Raw genomic sequence first — 18372 nt, forward strand, 5'->3', positions numbered from 1 at the left:
TCGAACTCCAAGTCTAGGGGACAATTTGCATATTAGGCTATTATTATGGATAGTAATTTGCATATTAGGCTTTTATTATGGACAACCGGTCGCTATGACTTGCACTGACCACCAGGAGGCAGATACTCAGTGCAGGAGCTGCCCCCAGCCCACAGGCCCCAGGCCAGCCAAGGTAGGTGCCAGCAGGGACCCCTTGATCACCTTGCCAGTCGCCCCACAGATCAGCCCTGATTGCTGGCCAGGCCTAGGGACCCTACCAGTGCACGAATTTTGTGGACTGGGCTTCTAGTATAGAATAGTTTTTTATTTTTTGTTTTTCTGTGATAGCAGTTGTAACTTTTATTTCATTTCTGATTTTATTTATTTGGGCTCTTTCTTTTTTTTTGATGAATCTGTCTAAAGGATTTTCAAATGTGTGTATATCTTCAAAAAAACCACTTTTAATTTCATTGATCTTATAAAAATTATAGCCTCTATTTTATTTATTTCTTCTCTGATCTTTATTTTTTTCCTTGTACTATCAGTAGGCTTTGCTCTCCTTTCTATGTTTTTGTCTGGTTTTCTTCTTGGTTGACTTCTAGTTTCATACTGCTGTGGTTGGAAAAGATGCCTGATATGATTTCAATCTTCTTATATTTATTGAGACTTGTTTTGTGGCCTCACATGCAGCCTGTCCTGGAGAATGTTCCATATACACTTGAGAAGAGTGTCTATTCTGATGTTTTTGGATAGAATGTTCTGCATATTATCTATTAAGTCAATCTGCACTAGTATGTCATTGAAGGTCAATGATACCTTATTGATTTTCTATAGGATGATCTCTTCATTGCTGTATATGGGATATTAAAGTCCTCTACTATTATTGTATGACTGTCAATTTATCTCTTTTTAAAAAATGTTTTTATTGATTTTTAGAGAGAGAGGAAGTGAGAAAAACATCGATGTGAGAGAAATACATCAATTGGCTGCTTTCTTCAGGCCCCCTACTGGGGATTGAGCCCACAACCCAAGCTTGTGCCCTGACTGGGAATCCAACCGATGACCTCTTGGTGCACAGGATGACACTCAATCTACTGAGCCACACCGGCCGGACCAATTTATCTCTATATGTTTGTTAATATTTGCTATATGTGTGTGTGTGTGTGTGTGTGTGTGTGTGTGTGTGTGTGTGTGTGTGTGTGTGTTTTATGTTGGGTACATAAATATTTGCTAGTATTATGTCTTCTTGTTGGATTGATCCCTTTATCATTATGTAGTGCCCTTGTCTCTTTACAATCTTTGAAAGTTAATTTTGTCTGTTATAAGTATTACTACCCCAGCTTTCATTTATATATATATATGGTTTGTTTGTTTGTTTTGTTTTGTTTATTCTCACCCAAGGATATTTTTCCATTGATTTTTAGAGAGAGTGGAAGGGAGAAGGAGAGACAGAGAGAAACATTGATGTAAGAGAGACATATTGGTCAGTTGCCTCCTGCATGCACCTTGACCAGGGCCCGGGAACCTGCAACCTTGGTACGTGCCCTTGACCTGATTCGAACTCAGGACCCTTCAGTCTATGGGCCAACGCTCATCCACTGAGCCAAACTGGCTAGGCCTTCCCATGTCCATTTCCCATCAGTTCTGAACTTGGAAGAGGACCAGGTGTTATTTGAGCCCCTGTCCCAAGTCAACCTAGGATGTGGGGCCATTGCACCAAGGTCGCAAGATATAGTACCAAGGAGAAAAGCTAGGAGACTGCACACATAGGTTGCCGTATTTGTGAATCTAGAACATGTGCATATAAAGGCAAGAGGGCTAATGACCTGCCCCAGGGCATTAATACCAGCTTATACCTGGAGAGCTGAATTAGGAGTGGGCTCTGCTCTGTGTTCAGGAAGATCTACATGATGTCACTATTGGGTGTTCAGGGAGAAGATCTACGTGATGTCACTATTGGGTGTTCAGGAGGGAGTTCTACACAGTATCACTATTATGATTACATGGAGACCACACAGCTCTGCAACAGGTGTTAACCTGTCAATGTCAGAGCAAGACCGGCGGGGTAAGGACCTGGGGGACAGGACAGAGTTGGCCACTGGGCAGTGGCAGGAAGAGGGCGGCCACCCCATGACTGCGGCAGTTGCCCTGAGCTGGGCCCCGGGACCCACGAGAAGGAGCTTCTTGGGCCGACCTCTCACCGTCACAGCCATGGGGCAGCTGTGTTGTGCAGGCTGACATTCTGCATGCCTCCTGCTGTTTGGATTTCTCTCGCCTGCGCTTCAGCTGACACTGTGAGGCAGATGCCCCAGGAGTGGTCCTGGCCTCAACACCAGCTGGAGAGCTATGGGGACAGGGGCAGGGCTTTGCCTCTGACAGGCTGGCTCCGGTCAGCTCAGTGCCCACTGCTGCACTGAGCTGACACGACACCTGGCATGAGTCCCTCCTAGCCCTGTTGCTCCGTCCTGATGGCTCCTGCCCGCCCTGTGTCCCCTGCACGGACAACACACCAGCAGACATGACACAGCCCCACAGCCCTGCTGGCCTGTGGTGTGTGGTTCTTGACTTCGTGTAGGAAAGTTTTCACAACACAAGTCCAGCTGGCTTTTGCAGTGTTTATTAAAGCTGGGGACAGTGAACCACAGGGAGGGCTTAAAGTAGGAGAAGCAGAGGGAGAGGAAAAGTGAGAGAAAGGGGGCCTTGGAAGACAGGGTCAGGTGGTAGCCTGGAACGAGCTGCTCCCCTGGTTGCAAGTCTCGTGGGTTCCCTTAGAGCAGTGGTTGCCAACCTTTCGGACCTCACGGACCACCAGTGGCCCTCGGACACAGGCTGACGACGCTGCCTTAGGGTTTAGGACAGTGATGGCGAACCTATGACAGGCGTGTCAGAGGTGACACGCGAACTCATTTTTTGGTTGATTTTTCTTTGTTAAATGGCATTTAAATGTATAAAATAAATACCAAAAATATAAGTCTTTGTTTTACTATGGTTGCAAATATCAAAAAATTTCTATATGTGACACGGCACCAGAGTTAAGTTAGGGTTTTTCAAAATGCTGACACGCCGAGCTCAGAAGGTTCGCCATCACTGGTTTAGGAGACAGAAGAGCAGGACAAGGCATGGGTGTGTCTCTCTTGTCTTGAGGCTTTTTATCTCTTGTTGGCCTGCCAGAACCCTGGGGGAGGTCTCAGGGGAGGGTCCACATAGAATGCTCATTCGCGTTCAGGTGTGTCCTTCAATATGCTGACCCATCAGAATGAGTGCATAGAGGGGCCAGGGTGCTTTCTGGTGAGTTTCCTTTTCAAAGCGTGTCCCTGAAGAGGGACCAGCACCCAGGCTCTCCTGTCAGGGCCGCCTGGAGTGTGTAAACCACTGCTCCTCAGTGTCCAGGACTCTCCCGAGCTGCTTACTGTCCTGCCTCACGGTCCCATCCCCATGTGCGGACAGGGTCCTGCCGCTCGGGCTGAGGGCACAGCAGAGACCTGCCTGCACTGCCTTTCGGGGGGGCTCTGAGCCCGGGAGGAACCCAGGGGTCCAGGAGATGGCCATGTAGTCTCGGGGCTGTAGAGTGGGTGTTGAGGTCCCTGCAGCCAGAGGGGCCTGGAAGAAGGAGGGGAGAACAGCCTTCCCACCACAAACCTAGCGCCTTCCCAACTTGGGAGCCTCAGGGATATGAACGGTGTGGCCAGGCTGGCCCAGCGCCTGCCTCCATGGAGACCTGACGGTCTGCTAATGCCTTGGGCAGCTGGTGGCTCTGGGCAAGGTGGGCACCTCTGTGAGCCAGAATACCCTCCTTGACAAAGTGCGGGTCCTGACCCAGACCCACTGGCTTCAGAGGTCCTTGTGCGACTCTCGTGAATGGGCCTGGGCCTGGGGTGGAGCCCACGGCCGGCCATGCCCAGGTCTTGTGTCTTAGACACGTCACAAGCAGAGGGAAGGGCTGCTGGACCCCCCAACCCCAGCACCAACTCCTAGGAAAGGTGCCTTGTGCCTGAGGGGCCTGGGTCAGATGAAGTCCGAGTAACGGGGCTTGGCTCCTCTGATCCATCTTGGACTGGCTGCTCCCTATTCTAGGTGGACATTTTCCTCTAGACATCTTCCTTTTTTGAGAGTTTTTACTTTTTATTTTCTTCTAAAAACAATGCCCCTTAAACCTCACTGCCTTGACATGTCGCCTAGCCCTAGGAGAGGGGCAGGCAGCCTTTATGCCGAGGGCCTGGCCAGTTGGGGTCTCCGATGCCACCTCCATGTCAAATCTCATGTGAAAGACCCTGCGAGCGATTTTCAGGACCAGACTGTGGCGGGCTCATTCCGCCTCGTGCTGTTTCCCTTGTCGCTCCTCCCATGACCCTTCCTTGAGACATTTGGGGAGAGGGTCTCAGCATGAGGGTGCGGGTGTGCATGGACGTGCATGTGAGGGTACAGAGGGCAGGGTGGGCTGAGGGCAGGGCCTCGGCCATAAGAACAAAGGGCAGCAGGGAGCATGTCTACGTGTCCGCCTATCTGCCTGTCCGTCCGCCCGCCCGGCTTGCCTCACCTGCCTGGCTCTGCGAGCCTGCTCACACCCCACCACCCTGCGGTCCGCCATGCTGGGCTGGGCCAGGGTCTGAGCACCTTCAGCCACTCCAGGAATCGGGTCCCTGCTCTTGGCCACTGTGTGGCTGGAGGAAGAAGCGTGACGCTAGGCTGCAGCTCGGCTCCCACCACCGATTGGCTGAGACAGGGACCAGATGACGTCTCAGAGCCCTATGGTAGCCATGGCAACAAGCCCCTTTAGATACTGCCACCCCAAGTCACTCCTGACAGCTGAGGGGGCAGGCAGTGCCGCTGATGGGTCCATGCCAGGGTCCCCAGAGGGTCAGATCAGGCCTGGCTGGGTGGTGGCTGTTCCTGCACGAGCTGTTAAGTGCTTTCATGTGTGTGAGAGCTTCATGGATGTCCAGATCCCTGTCCCTCTCTCGGGACATGGCCCAGGCTGCTCCAGGCCCTTTCTGACCCCCACCCTCCGCCCCTGTGGAGGCAGAAACTTACAGCCCCTGCTAAGTGGAGGACTTCAGGTTAGGCTTGCCCCAGGGGCTGAAGGCCAGGCCCAGGTTCCTGAGAAAATAATGGGTGAAGCAACAGGAGGAAGAGCAGAAGGAGCTGCCCAACCCAGGTGGACAGAGCCAAGCTTTTGATCCACCTCTGACCCCAAAGGGCCTGCCAGCCCTATCTCTGCCTGCCAACCTCTCCCCTGACTCTCGGTCTGTTGATCACACAAACAATTACACAGCCTCTCAGCCTCCAAAGGCCCCAGCTTAGCTCCACTGCCACAGACCTCTCCAACCCTGAGGAAATTAGCCACACACCTGGGACCTTGCACCTGCGCTTCCCTTGACCTGCACCACAGGCCCTTTGTGAGGCCTCCCCAGATGTCTCAAGACCAGGACTTCTCAGCAGGGGCACGACACAGCACTCTCCTGGGTGCTGCAGGGCATGGAGCACCCAAGAGCCAGCCACACCTATCCCTGCAGCCCCTGGTCGGCCCGAAGGTCCCTGGATGCGCGACCACCCAGTCAGGTCCCAGGAAGGCCACCTGAGAGCCCAGCTTCCTGACCAGGCCAGCCCACACCTGCTGAACAGAACAGCACAGGGCTCCAGCTTGGGGGCGGTTGGCGGGTGAGAAGAGGAGTTGGAAGGGAGTCTGGAGCCGGCAGAAGGTTCAAGGGGGTGAAGGTGTAGATGGGGTCACACACAGGCCCAGGGACGGGCAGACGGTGCACATGGGTGGGCCTCACAGTGGCTCCTCTGAGCTCCCAGCACCTGATAGGACTCAGGGCAGGGACCAAGGTGCGCAGGCCTCACCTGCTCTCGCCAATGTGCACCGCCAGGCAGCCAGTGCACCAGAGCCGGACTCGAGCGCCACCTTCAGGATGCAGAGGGGAACAGAGCCTGGACTGGCTCCAGAATGAGACAGTGGACATAACACGGTCCTCTGGCCACTCTTCGTAAGAGGCCTCTACTGGCTCAGTCCCACGGGTTCCTCCCCAGTCCACATCCAGTGATGGTCCTTCCTGTGTCCACAGCTCAGCCGTGGCCCTTGACAGGAAGCTCACTGGTTGGGCTGTTGTCAGGTAAGCACAGGGGCTCAGCTCCTCCCTGGGGGTTAAGAGGGCTCCAAGCCGGCTGAGGGTCTGGCCAGCTGCTGCAGGGATAGAGGTGGGGGCAGCACAGGGCAGGTCTGGCTTCTGCAGCTTTGACCTTGGTCAGTGCAAATGGTCCCCAAATCCAGGGGCCTGAGGGGCTGCAAGGACTCCTGGAGGGGGAACTGGAGGCTCTCAGAGAAGATCCACAGAACTTGGGCATGTGGCCAGATGGGCCCCAATGGCTCAGCTCCGGGTTCCGTGTGACGTGTGAGCACAGACAGTCCATGCCCCCTCCCCACCCCACCCCCGGAAGGTGGAACAGTATGATGGTCCAGCCTGCTGGTGGTGGTTTTATTTGTGGTGGGGGGTGACTCTGTCAGTCATGAGGGCTTCTTAACCTTGGCTGAATCAAGGGTATTGTGAGATTTGTGGAGACAGACGGATGCTGCCCCTCCAGGAGAGCTCATGTTTTACAGATTCAGGGCCCAGGCCACACTCAGGCGCCGCCTCAGCCCAGCCTCTGTCACGGGGGACTGAGCCACCTGCCGAAGCCAGAGCGCCTCCCATTGGCCCGCAGCACAGAACCAGGGGAGAGGCCAGCCAGGACTCGGACCTCTGCCCTGGCCACCAGTGCTGACAGGGAGCCCGATGCCCACGTTCACCCCCACCCCGCAGCCCTAGGTCCCTGGCAGGAGCCCCCTTACCTGTGGCCTTCATTAGGGTGGAGAGCAGGTTAGTGAGGGGTGACTGAGAGCCAAGGTCAATGGACTGGGACATCAGGGGTGCACACCCCTGGGGGGCCCCAGGTGACAGGCTGAGGGGCTGGAAGGGATCAGCTTGACTCAGCTCAGGGCTGATGGGGACGGTGCTGTGGACATGAACATGGGGGGCTGGCCCATCCAGACCACCACCAATCAGGGGCTGTAACTTGGACAACTGGGCTAGGCCATGCTGGGCCACCAGAGCTGGGAGGGGCAGGGGCAGGCTGGGAATTGTCAGCTTTTGGTAAAAATTTTTAAATATTAAAAACTGCTCATGGAGTAGGGACAGTACATGAGAGATCACTGATGAATGGGAGGCATGGGGGCACTGGGAGGAGTGTGGGACTGGGACAGCGGCCCCAGCTATGAACAGAGATCTCAGGGACACGCCCCGGCTCTGCCCAGGCAGGCCCCGACCCTCGATGACCTCATGAGCCGTGGGATCTCCAGAGTGACCAGCCATGCCTACTGGCCAGCTGCATGCCCCCGCTGGCCCCACCACCGGGAACACAACCCAGGTGTCGTTGCTTCCACCTCACCCTTCAGGGGAGCCAGCAGCCCTCAGCCAGTCATCAGGGGAACCCCCCTGTGCCCCTGAATGGGTCTTAAGGCTGGACTTCCAGGTAAGGGCCAAGGAAGAGGGCCAAGGCACCCCCAAATCTCAGAGCAGGAAAGGCCTCAGGGTGACTGGCCCCAAGTCAAGTGTGGGTCAGTTGAGGAGGGGACACAGATTGCCGGCCGTGGGGCTGTGCTGACAGCTCCTGGGAGAGGCCCTCCCTGCGAGACACTGCCACCCACAGAGCCCTCACAGCCCCCATCTCCGAGCTGGTGGGGGTGCCCACCACACCGAAGGGCATGCCAGCCAGACCAGCAGGAAGTGAGTGGAGAGCCAAGTACCCCTTGCCCGATCCAGGACTCCCTCAGGTCCTCAGGGTCCTCTCTGAGAGGAGAGAAAACACCAAGCAACCGCTCCACAGCTTGCCTGGGGACCACCCTCCCCGCCCTGCGCGGGCCTCTGGGTGGGGGAGGGCCACAGAACATGCAGGATAGCAAAGCAGCACCCACATGGCCTGGCTCGGACTTCACTCGTCTGCCCCCCAGATGTGGTGAACCTGCCTCAACTGGGCCTCCGCAGGTGGAGGGCGGCCCTCAGAGGCAGCGAGAAGGCCCAGGCCTCCACAAAGTCCCCCACCCACCCAGAAGCTTCCCAGCCAGACACACAAGAACGGTTCATCCACTGCCCACAGTGGCTCCTCCACCGCCCAACCCATGTCCACGGTGCCATGTCCATGGCGGGCCTGGGGGGACACAGGGACACTGAGCCTGGCGACTAGGCGGGGTCGGTCCCTCTGGTCGCCTCCTGGGGCTCTTCCGCACCGCCGGCCACTCAGTTAGCTCCTCCACGGAGACCTTGAACAGAGGGATGGGTCTTACAGGCAAGACGGGGCCCCAGGGGGGCACTCTTGGGAGGGCAGAAACCCAGCTGCCTTTGGCCAAACATCAAGAGGAACTGGGCGCGAGAGGACTGGGCCTCTCAGGCTTGGCCACAGGGTCAAGTGAGGCTGCTTGCCACCCCTCAGCCCGTCGGAAGTAGTGCCCTGTCTATGAGAGGAACCGCCTCCCTCGGGGATGCAGAGGGAAGGGGGCAGCCAGCGGCTGTGCCATGGGTGGGCTCTCTGCCCAGCAGCTGCCACAGGCCCCACACCCTCCTACAGGACAGACACAGGAGGTCTCAACTGGGAAGACCCGGGGATGCCAAGTGGCTAAGTAAACAGCGGGAGTCCAGCTCTTACCAGCGGGTCTTTCTGTCCCTGAACCTGTGAGGTGGGCCGGGGTGCAGGAGAGGTCAGGACCGGGGAGAATGTGCCATGTGGGACCCACAGGACTGTGGCTGCGGCCGGGAGCTGGGCAGAGGCAGCCCTTTCCCAAGCCCACCTGGTGTGCAGCCCCCTGTCCGAGGTGGTGCACTCCCCCCTATCCGTCTGCTATCCACTATCTCCCCCAGGAGGGTAGAGCTGCTGGCACTCACAGGTTCACTTCCTCCAGAGCCACCACTCACCCGCCTCTGGGATGACAGGGCAACAGCATCAGCAGGGGGCATGCCCATACCCAACACAGACTGGCATTCGGGGGCACAGCTCCCAGCCTCAGCAGTGTTGGGGGCTGGTGGGAGGTGGCTCAAGCCTCCTCTGCCTCCTTGGGTTTCACATCACGGCCCCACAGCGCGATGGGCGCATCTCTCTGCGTGTCTCCAGTCAAGCCCAGGCCAGCAGAACAGAGATGCCCGCGCCCCGCCCCCCTCCCCCCCCCACCCCCCGCCTGTGGGCGGGAGGTTCTCTGCTCCGGAGAAAGCAAATGGGTGCGCAGGGCCATTTTATTCCGCTGGAAATCCATCCGGACAGGGCCCCTCTCCCTTGGTGCCCCCCTGGCTGCAGAGGCTGCCACCAGAGCTGTGCATGTCCGAGCTGGCGGCATCACGTCACCGTGTACAGCTCCTCCCGGTGGTTCTTACAGATCTGATAGCGGCAGGCGAGGCCCTGTGAGCAGGCCCAGGGCTCAGCATGCTTGTCCCGCGGGGGCAGCAGGAAGGCTGCGCTCCCCGCCAGCAGCATGTGCCAGATGCTGTGGGTATAGTAATAGTTGTCACTGGTCATCATGGAGGCGTAGATGGCAATGGCCACGGCGGCCATGGAGATGCCCGGCAGGAGGTAGAAGGCCCAGCGCTGCCAGGAGGGCGGGTAGCAGCGCCGCCGGTGCCCGCAGCGGTACACCTGGGGAGAACCGTTGAGAGAGCACTGGCACGGGGCTGCAGCTGTACCTCCCAGGGGCCTGCCCACATCTGGGTAGCAGGACAAGGACGGGCAATACTCGTAAGGGGCTCCAGGGCATAGAGACCTGAGGTGTCCTCAGGCCTGGGCGAAGCCACACAAGGCCCTGAGCGCCAGGGCCTGGCCTCAGCACACGTGGGGGACTCCAACTCAGGACCAGCAACATGGCCAGAGCCAGTGGCCAGCTCTCTCCTCCAGAGTGGGGGGTCTGTGGGGAGCTCCTTACCCACACGGTGACCATGACCACGAAGGCAAAGAGACAAGGCCCCATCGTGTTCCAGGCGCCCCTGCGGTCCAGCTGCAAGGTCATGGCCAACACCAGTGTGCCCAGGAGAAGCAGAACCTGAGTAAGACACAGGGACGACACAGGTTCACGGAGCCCAGGCCAGGGCCGTTCCTAATGGCACAAGGCCCAGCAGGAGCTGGTGGCTGGGGCGTGCTGGGCATCCTTCGCCCCCCCACTGCCCCCAGCACCCCGCCCGCCCCCTTGGAGCTGCTGGCACACTGCTCTGCTCCACTGGTCGGGCGGAAGGCGCCCTCCTCTAGTTACTGACTCATCCTGAGGCTCAACTTAGCCAGGCAGGGCTCCAGGTCACATGTCTCCATCAGCCATGCTGGCTGTGGCAGAAAAAGCGCCACAGAGTTCTCAGCGCCCTGGGAGAGAGACGGGCTGGGAAGGCCCTGCCTCACCGTCTTCCACCTTCTCTCCCCAGAGCCCTCTGAGCAGCCTGCACAGTCCCTTCCAGTGCCAGAGGGAGGGTCGTTATGGAAGACGGGAGGTTTCTAACGGCAGCAGCCAAACCCTCTTTCTGGTCTCTCCCTCAGCATGCAAGGCCTCTGCTCCTTCAGAGCCCAGCCTTGGGTGTGGGGAGGCACTCACATATTTCAGGGCGGCCTTCAGCCGCGCCATGCAGAGGATGGTGGCCCAGATGGACACCCCCGAGCCCAGGAAGTCGCAGTACTGCAGGGTGTCGTAGCTCAGGATGCACAGCACGGCCTCCCCCGGCTGGTCGCAGGCGTGATAGAACTACAGGGTGGGGGGCAGTGAGCAGAGAGGTGCGGGGGTGGGTGGGGTGGCAGTGGACACCCCCCCCCCCCCCCCCCCCCGCCCCAGGGAGCAGCAGCACACCGTGGAGAAGAACATGGTGTAGGTGTAGACGGAGGCCTCCACCAGGAGGCAGCGGTGCACAGAGAGGGCGATGGGGGCCAGGAACATGAGGTTGCTGAGGGTGAGCAGGAGCACGGCTGCCTGCTGCTGGGCCAAGGTCTGGGCAGTGCTGTTGTCTGTGCAGCTCCACCCACGCCAGCCTGTGGGCAGGGCAATGCTGAGTGGGCTGAGGGTGGGCAACTGAGGCCAGGCTAATGGGGGAGGCACCTCTGAACCTCAGGGCACGGCCTGGAGAGAAGTCTGTTTCTCACCGAGGAGCAGGCTGGGACAGGTGTGTGTAGGTGCGGGCATGTGTGGGTGGGTATAGGATAGTGTGGGCAGACGCAGACAGCTGTGGGGCTGCATGAGCAGGTGTAAAGAAGTGTGGGGCAAGTGTAGGGAGGTGTGGGGCAGATATGAGGCAGCTATGGGACAGGTGTGGGGCAGGTATATGGCACGTATGGGGCAGGTGTGGGCAATATGTGTGGGGCAGGTGTGGAGCAGGTGTGGACAGGTAAGAGGCAGGTATGGAGCAAGTGCAGGCAGATGTGAGTCGGGTGTGGGACATGTCTGTGGGCAGGTGTGGGCAGAGGAGGCCAAGTCAGGAGGCAGTCCCATCTCTGGGGGTGCCTTTCTGCCTGGGGGATGGGAGGTACATGGCAGAAGTGGAGAGAAGGCGTCTGCCCTTGCTCGGCGAGGGTGCTCTCAGCCTGGGCAGTGAGCTGGGCTCCTGGAGGAGGGCACAGGGCTGAGAAGTCAGGGACAGGAGTGTCCGGAGGCTCCGGGCTGGCCCTCACCTGCCTTGCAGCTGCAGCCCGCATACAGGTAGCCATGTCTGCGCAGCAGGAGGCACTGGCCGTATGGCCCGCAGTCGTTCAAGCAGGGCACCAAGGACAAGGCGGTCTCCACGAGCACTGAGGCCCCCTCACACCCCCTGGAGGAAGGGGCCCAGGAAGGCTGGCTGCGGGGTGTGCTGGCCAGCCTCCGCCAGGGCTCCAGCGGGCTCCTGAGGCCTGCAGTGAGGCCCGGCCCTGAGCCCTGGGAGACAGCAGCTGTGAGACACAGAAGCCAAGAGGCCCTTCCCCTCCGCACCACACTGCACCCAGCCTGTCTCGGGCTATCTTGAGCCAGGCCCCTTCCCTGTGCCCTGACTCCCAGGGCTGCCTGAAGAGGGGTGCCCATTGGAGAAGGGGAGTCCTTCCTAACTCCCGGAAGGCAACTTACCTTGCGGCTTGTAGGAAGCTGGGTCACTTTCACACTCAGACGCAGGCAGCCTGATCAGGGCCCTGAACGCAATGACTAAGCCACCCGGTGCCTCTGGTGGCCCCACGCCAGCCCCCAAGTTTACTTACTCAGGACTCTGAGGGCACACGAGCTGCAGGGAGAGGTACCAGCTGTCCGTCTCTGGGTAGGGAATGATAAGGTGGGCCTTGCGAGATACGGTGCTCAAAGACAGGGGATACCCCTGGAAGAAGGCTGCAGGGGGAGCAGGAGGCCTGGTGAGAGGTGGCCAGAGGGGCTGGCGTGGTCCTCAGCCGGATGCTCCTGCCCGTACCTGTGGTGCAGTTGAGTGCAGCGCTGAAGCTGAGGAAGGGCGAGGCAGCGTTCAGGCAGACCTTCACCCAGGTGTTGTTGGGCATCACACTCTACAAGGGGAGGCCGCGCAAATCAGCCCAAGTTCCCAGTCTGATGCTGCCACTGTCTGCGGCTCCACTGGCCCAGGGCCGCCAGGACCCTCCCCCCCAGCCCACAACACCCAGCCTCTGACCCCGCCCGCAGTCCCATTTCCTCCCTTTCTGCAAGGGGTGCCCCTATCCGGCCCAATGCCTATTGGGGCCACCGCCACCCAGTGTCCATGATAAAGTCAACGCCCGAAGGCTGAGCAGCCTCACTCAGCCTGGAGCTCTGTGCTGTGAGCTGCGCTGGGCCGAGCCCCACCTCGTTGGCCCACAGGGCGATGGTGAGGGAGCCCCCGCTGTCCATGCCCGTGCTCAGCTGCAGCCGCATCACCGCAGGCACGTCCGACTGCACCAGCACCGAGGCCCTGTCCGGGGGCCTGAAGTCCACAGACACCACATCCATGTCTTCCCGCACGGCCTGGTAGCTCAGGAGGCAGAAGGGGCCGCCGCCCACACGGCTGCTCCCCGCCAGGCCCCGCCAGCCAGGCCCCGGGGGCAGCAGACCAGCAGATGTGTTGCGGCTCTGGTTTGAAGTGTTCTGCAGAAGATGCTGGAAATTTACGATCCAAGGCCTGCAGGCTGTCAGGAGGACAAGGGCCCAGCTGGAGAAAGGGCTGGGGACCGAAGTCAGGGCAGAGCCACCCCAGCCTGCCTTCCCATCAGCCCACCTGTGAGAGAAGCTACAGTGCTGAAAGCCACCAATACATGGGGCCCTGCCAGGCTCTTGGCTGTCACTTGCAACCACCGGTCCCAGGGCGGCGAGGGCAACAGCAGGCGGCAGGCCTGGGCGGGGCCAGTGCAGGTGAGTACCTTCTGGAAGTTGCTGGGCAGGGTAGCTGAGCCCACGGTGAGGTGCACGGGGCAGCCCCAGCTCCCGTTGGACACACAGCCCTCTAGCTCCAGCCGCAGCTCCTGGGTGAACTCGGGGATGAAGATTCTGCAGCCAAGGGGGTCGGGCTCGCTCAGGCTTTGTGGCTGCCAGTGACCCCCCTCACTGGTCACACTCACGGTGGCTGCCCCACTTCCCAGCAGAACCCTAAGACCCAGAACCCAGCCTCTCCCACCCGCAGGGAAGAAGTGGTAACACCCACCCCATCAACCCAGAGGCTGGGCCTCCCCCAAACCCCCACTCACTTGAGGTAGCTGGGCTGGGAGAGGAGGGTCTGTGGCAAGGGTGTGTCGGGCTCCAGGATGGAGACCTCGACTACTCGCACGACCAGCATGTCAGGCTGGAAGATGTAGGCACAGGTGGGAATAAAGCCCTAGGGAGAGAAGGAGAGGTGGGGGAGGGGATTTCATGGGCATGGGATGGGGCAGTACCAGATGGGAGGTGGGCTAGGCTGGGGTGGGGGAGGCAGGGCTGCAGCAGGGCCTTGGCAGGGTCTCTCCTGAGGAGGTAAATGACAGGGACCAGCCATTCCCACACGGGTGTGTCCTGCCCCTCCATCAGGAGAGCAGACCCCTCACCTTCACCTCAATCTTCTGGGATGAGGGGGGCAGGTGGGCAGCCACAAACCAGTCCCCAGGCGCTGGGTGGGAGACGTTGATGGAAGTGTTGCTCTGTAGCATCTTGATGAGGAAGGAGGGCTGCACGGAGGTGTTGGCAGGGAAGCTGGTACCCAGGGGGTTGATGACGGGAGGGGCGCCATAGCGGAAGTACCTGGAAAGGGGGGGGACAGCAGGGCAGGCATCGGATGCGGGTGCTGGGCTGGGGTGGGTGCTGGGCCGGGGCGGGCGGGCACCTACACGGTGATCTCCAGGTTGGCACAGGTGGGGCCGCCGCCCTGGGCCACCTGCAGCAGCCAGCGCAGCAGCACGGTGTCCGGGGGCACTCGGAAGCGGTAGAGTCTGGCGCTGCCGTACCAGCTGTAGAAAGACAGCTTCTGCGGGGACTGCGAGAACTGCTCAGACACCAGCCTGATGTCTGCGGGGAGAAGGCACTGTCAGCCAGACCCGGGGTGCCCCAAGGCACCCCCACCTCCACGTGGGGGGCAAACAGGGGACTCAGAGCCCTTCTGCCCTGCATGGCCCCAGAGAGAAAGGACGAGGGACCCAGGGTGGGCTGGGCTGCAGCCTGGGGATGCCAGCCTTCTAACTCTGACCTGGACAAAGCTCACAGTCCCCTCCAGCCCTGGCAGTTGCTTCTGGCAACTGGGCCCACTTGACAGGTGAGGGAGTTCAGGCCTGGAGGCTGGCCACCTGCTCAGCCCATGATGACATGGGACACAGAGGGACCGATGCCCGAGTCCCCTCACCTGGAGAGGTGGCAAGCAGAGACCTGGGGTGGAAGTCTGGCCAGCCGTGGGGACCTGGGGACAGCTGGCCCCATTTCCTATGGGCATGTGCCCATACTGAGTGGCCCAGGGATAAGGCAGGGCCTAGGGCAGACAGACCACCCAGGGCCTCACCCGGGGCTCTGGGCCCCAGTCCCTGCAGCAACTCTCAGCCCCCCACCTCTCTGGCCCCAGTCCCTTGCTCCCTTCCCCTACATACTCCAAAAACGTGCCCTCACTGCTCACTCCGTCAGGCCAGCATTTCCTGGAGCAGCTCTGAGCACCTTCTGAGACTCAGCACAGAGTCTAGGCCCCAACCGCCCAGGCACAGCCTCCACGAGAGCCTGTGTCCAGGTCCTGCAGTGTAATCGCCTGCCCCGTGAGTGGGTGAGGGTGCCCACCCAGGCCCCTGCCTGGGCTCACAGAATACGCACACACTGCTATCCTGTGGGTGGGAGACCAGGCCTGGGCTGGGCCACCAGGTGCCTGAGCTGGATGGCAGGGATCCTGGCCCCAGTACCAGCCCCTCGACCCGTGTGATCTTGAGTGTCCCTCCCCCCTCTGGGTCCCAGTTTCCTCAGGATTCGGCAAAAGTGAACAGCACCTCCCTTTGGGGGCCCCTCCCTCCAAGGTCAGTGGATGTTCAAGTGCTTCTGGAAGAAATGCACTGTGGACACAGCGGGTGCGGCCTCGCTCCCCTCCCAGCGGGGGGTGCCTCCCTCTGCCCTGCTGGGGGAGTCGCTGCTCACACAACCCAGCAGCAGGCCGGGCCCTCAGTGAGAGCCAGGTGAGCCCGACGTGGGATGAGGCTCCACATGGGGCGCACGCCAGGCTTCCCAGGTGTCTGTGGGCCCAGGTCCCATTCACCAGGCTGTGGCCCGAGGAGGCTCGGAGCCACTGAACTGCAGACTTCTTTGAGGCCCCTACAGACCCTGGGATAACATGCCGGGGGCCAGAAGCCTAAGTGCTGGGAGGTGAGGATAGCTCCCCACCCCCTCTCAGGGGCGCATCTGGGGCTGAGAGAAATAGTCAGCCTCTGGTGGGCCCCAAAGGGGAGCTCACATGCAGAGTGCAGCCCCTGACTGAGAGGACGGCCTCCGCCCGCCAGCCCTGGAGCACCAGCCTGAGGACACTTGGAGCCCAGCTGGTGGCTGGGAAGTTTCAGCAGGTGCACAAGAGACCAGAGACAGGCTCAAGGTCACCCTAAGACACAGTGGTCCCCACTCCCGGGGCTACACAGCCTCTCCCAGCACCCCATTTCCTATGGGCATGTCCCATCTCCCTGCCCCAGATGCTCACTCTGTTACCTTGGTGAACATACCCGGTCATGAACACATCAGCCTGAGCCGGATGTGGAAGTCACATCTCTGAGAACAGGGAGCAAGGGCGCATGCACCCCGCCCTGCTCCGCAGCCCCCTCCAAGGACACAGGGCTCGGGGAGGACAAAGCAAGTCCTGAGCCTGTGCTGGGAACCCGAGTGAGGGCGCCCTGTGCCACACTCTCCACACCGGGACACAGGACCGGGCACTCCCATCGTTTCCGGAAGCCCGGCTGCACTGCCCCAGGTTCCCGGCCCCATAAATCGCCCACCAGTGGCCCTCACCCATCCCTACCCCCGATGGAGAAAAAAGGGTGGCAGGAGCTAATGGAGCAACGTAATCAGGAGTCATCTCCGGAAACTGCTTTCATTTCAAGCTCAGAAACCAGAGGCGCAGTCCTCCAAGAAACAGGAGCTTGGAGGAGCAAGATGTCAGGAAAGGAGGGGCTGCGAGCAGCAAACCCAGGAGCTCTCCCAGGCCGTGCTGGGTCGGCTGTCTAACTGCTTGGGGAGGGGCACCGGGGCCTGGCAGCCCTGCCAGCCTGGCCACATGGCCCCCCTGGAGTCCCAGGCCATTAGGCGTCAGGGGAGTTCACTCAACATCCCCAAGCCCCGGGCAGAGCCCCGATGGGCCACCGTCCTGGGTCACGGAAGGCTGGGGCCTCTCAAGGGGGCAGAAATGCAAATGGAGGGACACAAGTTCACCGACCCGGTAAAGTGCCTTTTCCTCCACAGCGCCCTCTCCTCCCAGCTCCCCGGGCGCCTGCCGGTCCTCCGGGAAGTGAGGCAGCTGTGAAAGTGACTGCAGGGGCTGGAGGCCACCGTGGGCGGGGTGGCAACATGACACCCACCTGGGCCCCTACTCCAGGGTCTATGCAACTTTCTCCCAACCAGACGGGGGACCCCTGGCATCACTCTGCCTAACCCTTCTTTTCAGCAGCCTCTCAGCTGGGTCCCCGCAGACCGCACCCGTCATTCCGACCAGAAGGTGTCCGAGAAGGAAGAGAGAGGGAGGGCGCCTCCCGGGGCCGTTTGCCGAGCCTCGCCCTGGGGACAGAGGAGGGTCGGACGCGTCCTTTACACCCCGACCGCTCGCCCACGCAAGGGACTGACCTGGCACTGCGCCCGCGCCAGGGGAGCGCACAGGTGCCCCCGGTCAGAGCGCAGGTGCCCCCGGTGAGTCACAATCCCGGCCCCACCCCCCTGCTCCCCCGCCCCGCGCCCCGCGCCCCGTGCCCGGATGGCGCCCACGCGCCCGCTCACCTCTGTGACCGCCGTCGCCCGCCGCGGCCGGAGGCGGCCGAGCGAGCAGCAGCAGCAGCAGCGGCCCCGCCACCGCCGCCCGCGCCGCGTCCCCTGCCCAGGTCCCAGCCCGGCCCATGGCTGTGCGCTCCGCCCGGCGCTACTCGGCCCGCGTCCCCGACCGCCTGCCCCCGCCGCCCGGGCAGCCGCCGCCCCGGGCTCCCATCGTCCCGGCCGGTCCCGACACCGCGCCTGGCACTTCCGCCTGCCAGGCCCCGCCCCGCCGGGAGCCGCCGGGAGCCGCCGGGAGCCGCGGGGAGCCGGGGGACGCGGAGCGCGGAGCGAGGGGCGCGGGGAGAGCGCAGCGAAGAGATAGGGATGGGAAGGAGGACGCGGGAGGGGGGTGCGACCGGGGCGGGGTCAATGCGGGGTCAGGGGCAGCGCGGGACTGGGGGCGAGGTGGGGTCAGGAACCACATGGGGTCAGGGCAGCGCGGAGCGGGGCGCGATGCTGACTCTGGAGGGCCACGGGGACCCGCGGCGCGGGGCCGGGTCGGGGTGTGGGAAGTAAGCGCGGTCCTGAGCCTACGTGGGCACGGGGGGCGTGCGGAGAACAGTGGGCCAGGAGGCGGTCGCAGATTGGGGCCGGCTGGGAACCACGCGGGCCGGGGTGTTCGCGGGCCGGGATGTGGCGGGAATTCAAAGCGCGAACTAGACCGCGCGGGAGGTGCGGGCGGCAGGGGAGGATCAGAGAGCCCCAAACCTTCCTGGAGGCGCTGGGTGGCCCCACGCGACGCGAGTCAGAGGGGCTCTGGCGGAGACGCCCCCACTTCTGCCTCCAGGGCTGGGCCGCTGCTGTCGCTCCACCAGGGCGCTACCAGTGAGTGTAAAAACCCCCCACAAAATAAATCTTATACTCCTCAGGAAAAAACAAACAAACAACCAAAACCCCAAACACACAGATGAAGGCTGAAAGGCTCCGTGACGTCAACTTAGAAACATTCACACCGGTGAAGGACA

General features: G+C 61.0%; 1 protein-coding gene across 1 annotated transcript; it reads right to left on the reverse strand.

Annotated features, from left to right (window-relative positions):
* Nucleotides 1–9227: 9227 nt before the first annotated feature.
* On the reverse strand, nucleotides 9228–17581 carry LOC118656938 (post-GPI attachment to proteins factor 6-like). Its single transcript, XM_036310737.1, has 13 exons — nucleotides 17375–17581; nucleotides 14266–14443; nucleotides 13987–14179; nucleotides 13654–13781; nucleotides 13188–13456; nucleotides 12779–13098; nucleotides 12396–12486; nucleotides 12193–12316; nucleotides 11638–11774; nucleotides 10823–11001; nucleotides 10574–10720; nucleotides 9920–10036; nucleotides 9228–9636 (listed from the first exon to the last, which is right to left on the reverse strand). The coding sequence occupies exons 1-13, from the start codon at nucleotides 17490–17492 to the stop codon at nucleotides 9340–9342; spliced, it is 2298 nt and encodes a 765-aa protein (XP_036166630.1). The 5' UTR covers nucleotides 17493–17581; the 3' UTR covers nucleotides 9228–9339.
* Between the last annotated feature and the right edge of the window lie 791 nt (nucleotides 17582–18372).

This window comes from Myotis myotis, unplaced genomic scaffold (assembly GCF_014108235.1).
Source record: "Myotis myotis isolate mMyoMyo1 unplaced genomic scaffold, mMyoMyo1.p scaffold_m19_p_5, whole genome shotgun sequence".
In the NCBI taxonomy this organism is placed as follows: domain Eukaryota; kingdom Metazoa; phylum Chordata; class Mammalia; order Chiroptera; family Vespertilionidae; genus Myotis; species Myotis myotis.

What these genes read in the sequence shown, in the direction of transcription:
- LOC118656938 (XM_036310737.1), bottom strand. Translation starts at nt 17,492, where the DNA reads ATGGGCCGGGCTGGGACCTGGGCAGGGGACGCGGCGCGGGCGGCGGTG. An exon ending in GGGCGACGGCGGTCACAGAG is followed by an intron (nt 14,444 to 17,374) that starts GTGAGCGGGCGC and finishes TTCTCCCCGCAG; the next exon opens with ACATCAGGCTGGTGTCTGAG. An exon ending in TGAAGGCCGCCCTGAAATAT is followed by an intron (nt 10,037 to 10,573) that starts GTGAGTGCCTCC and finishes TGTCTTACTCAG; the next exon opens with GTTCTGCTTCTCCTGGGCAC.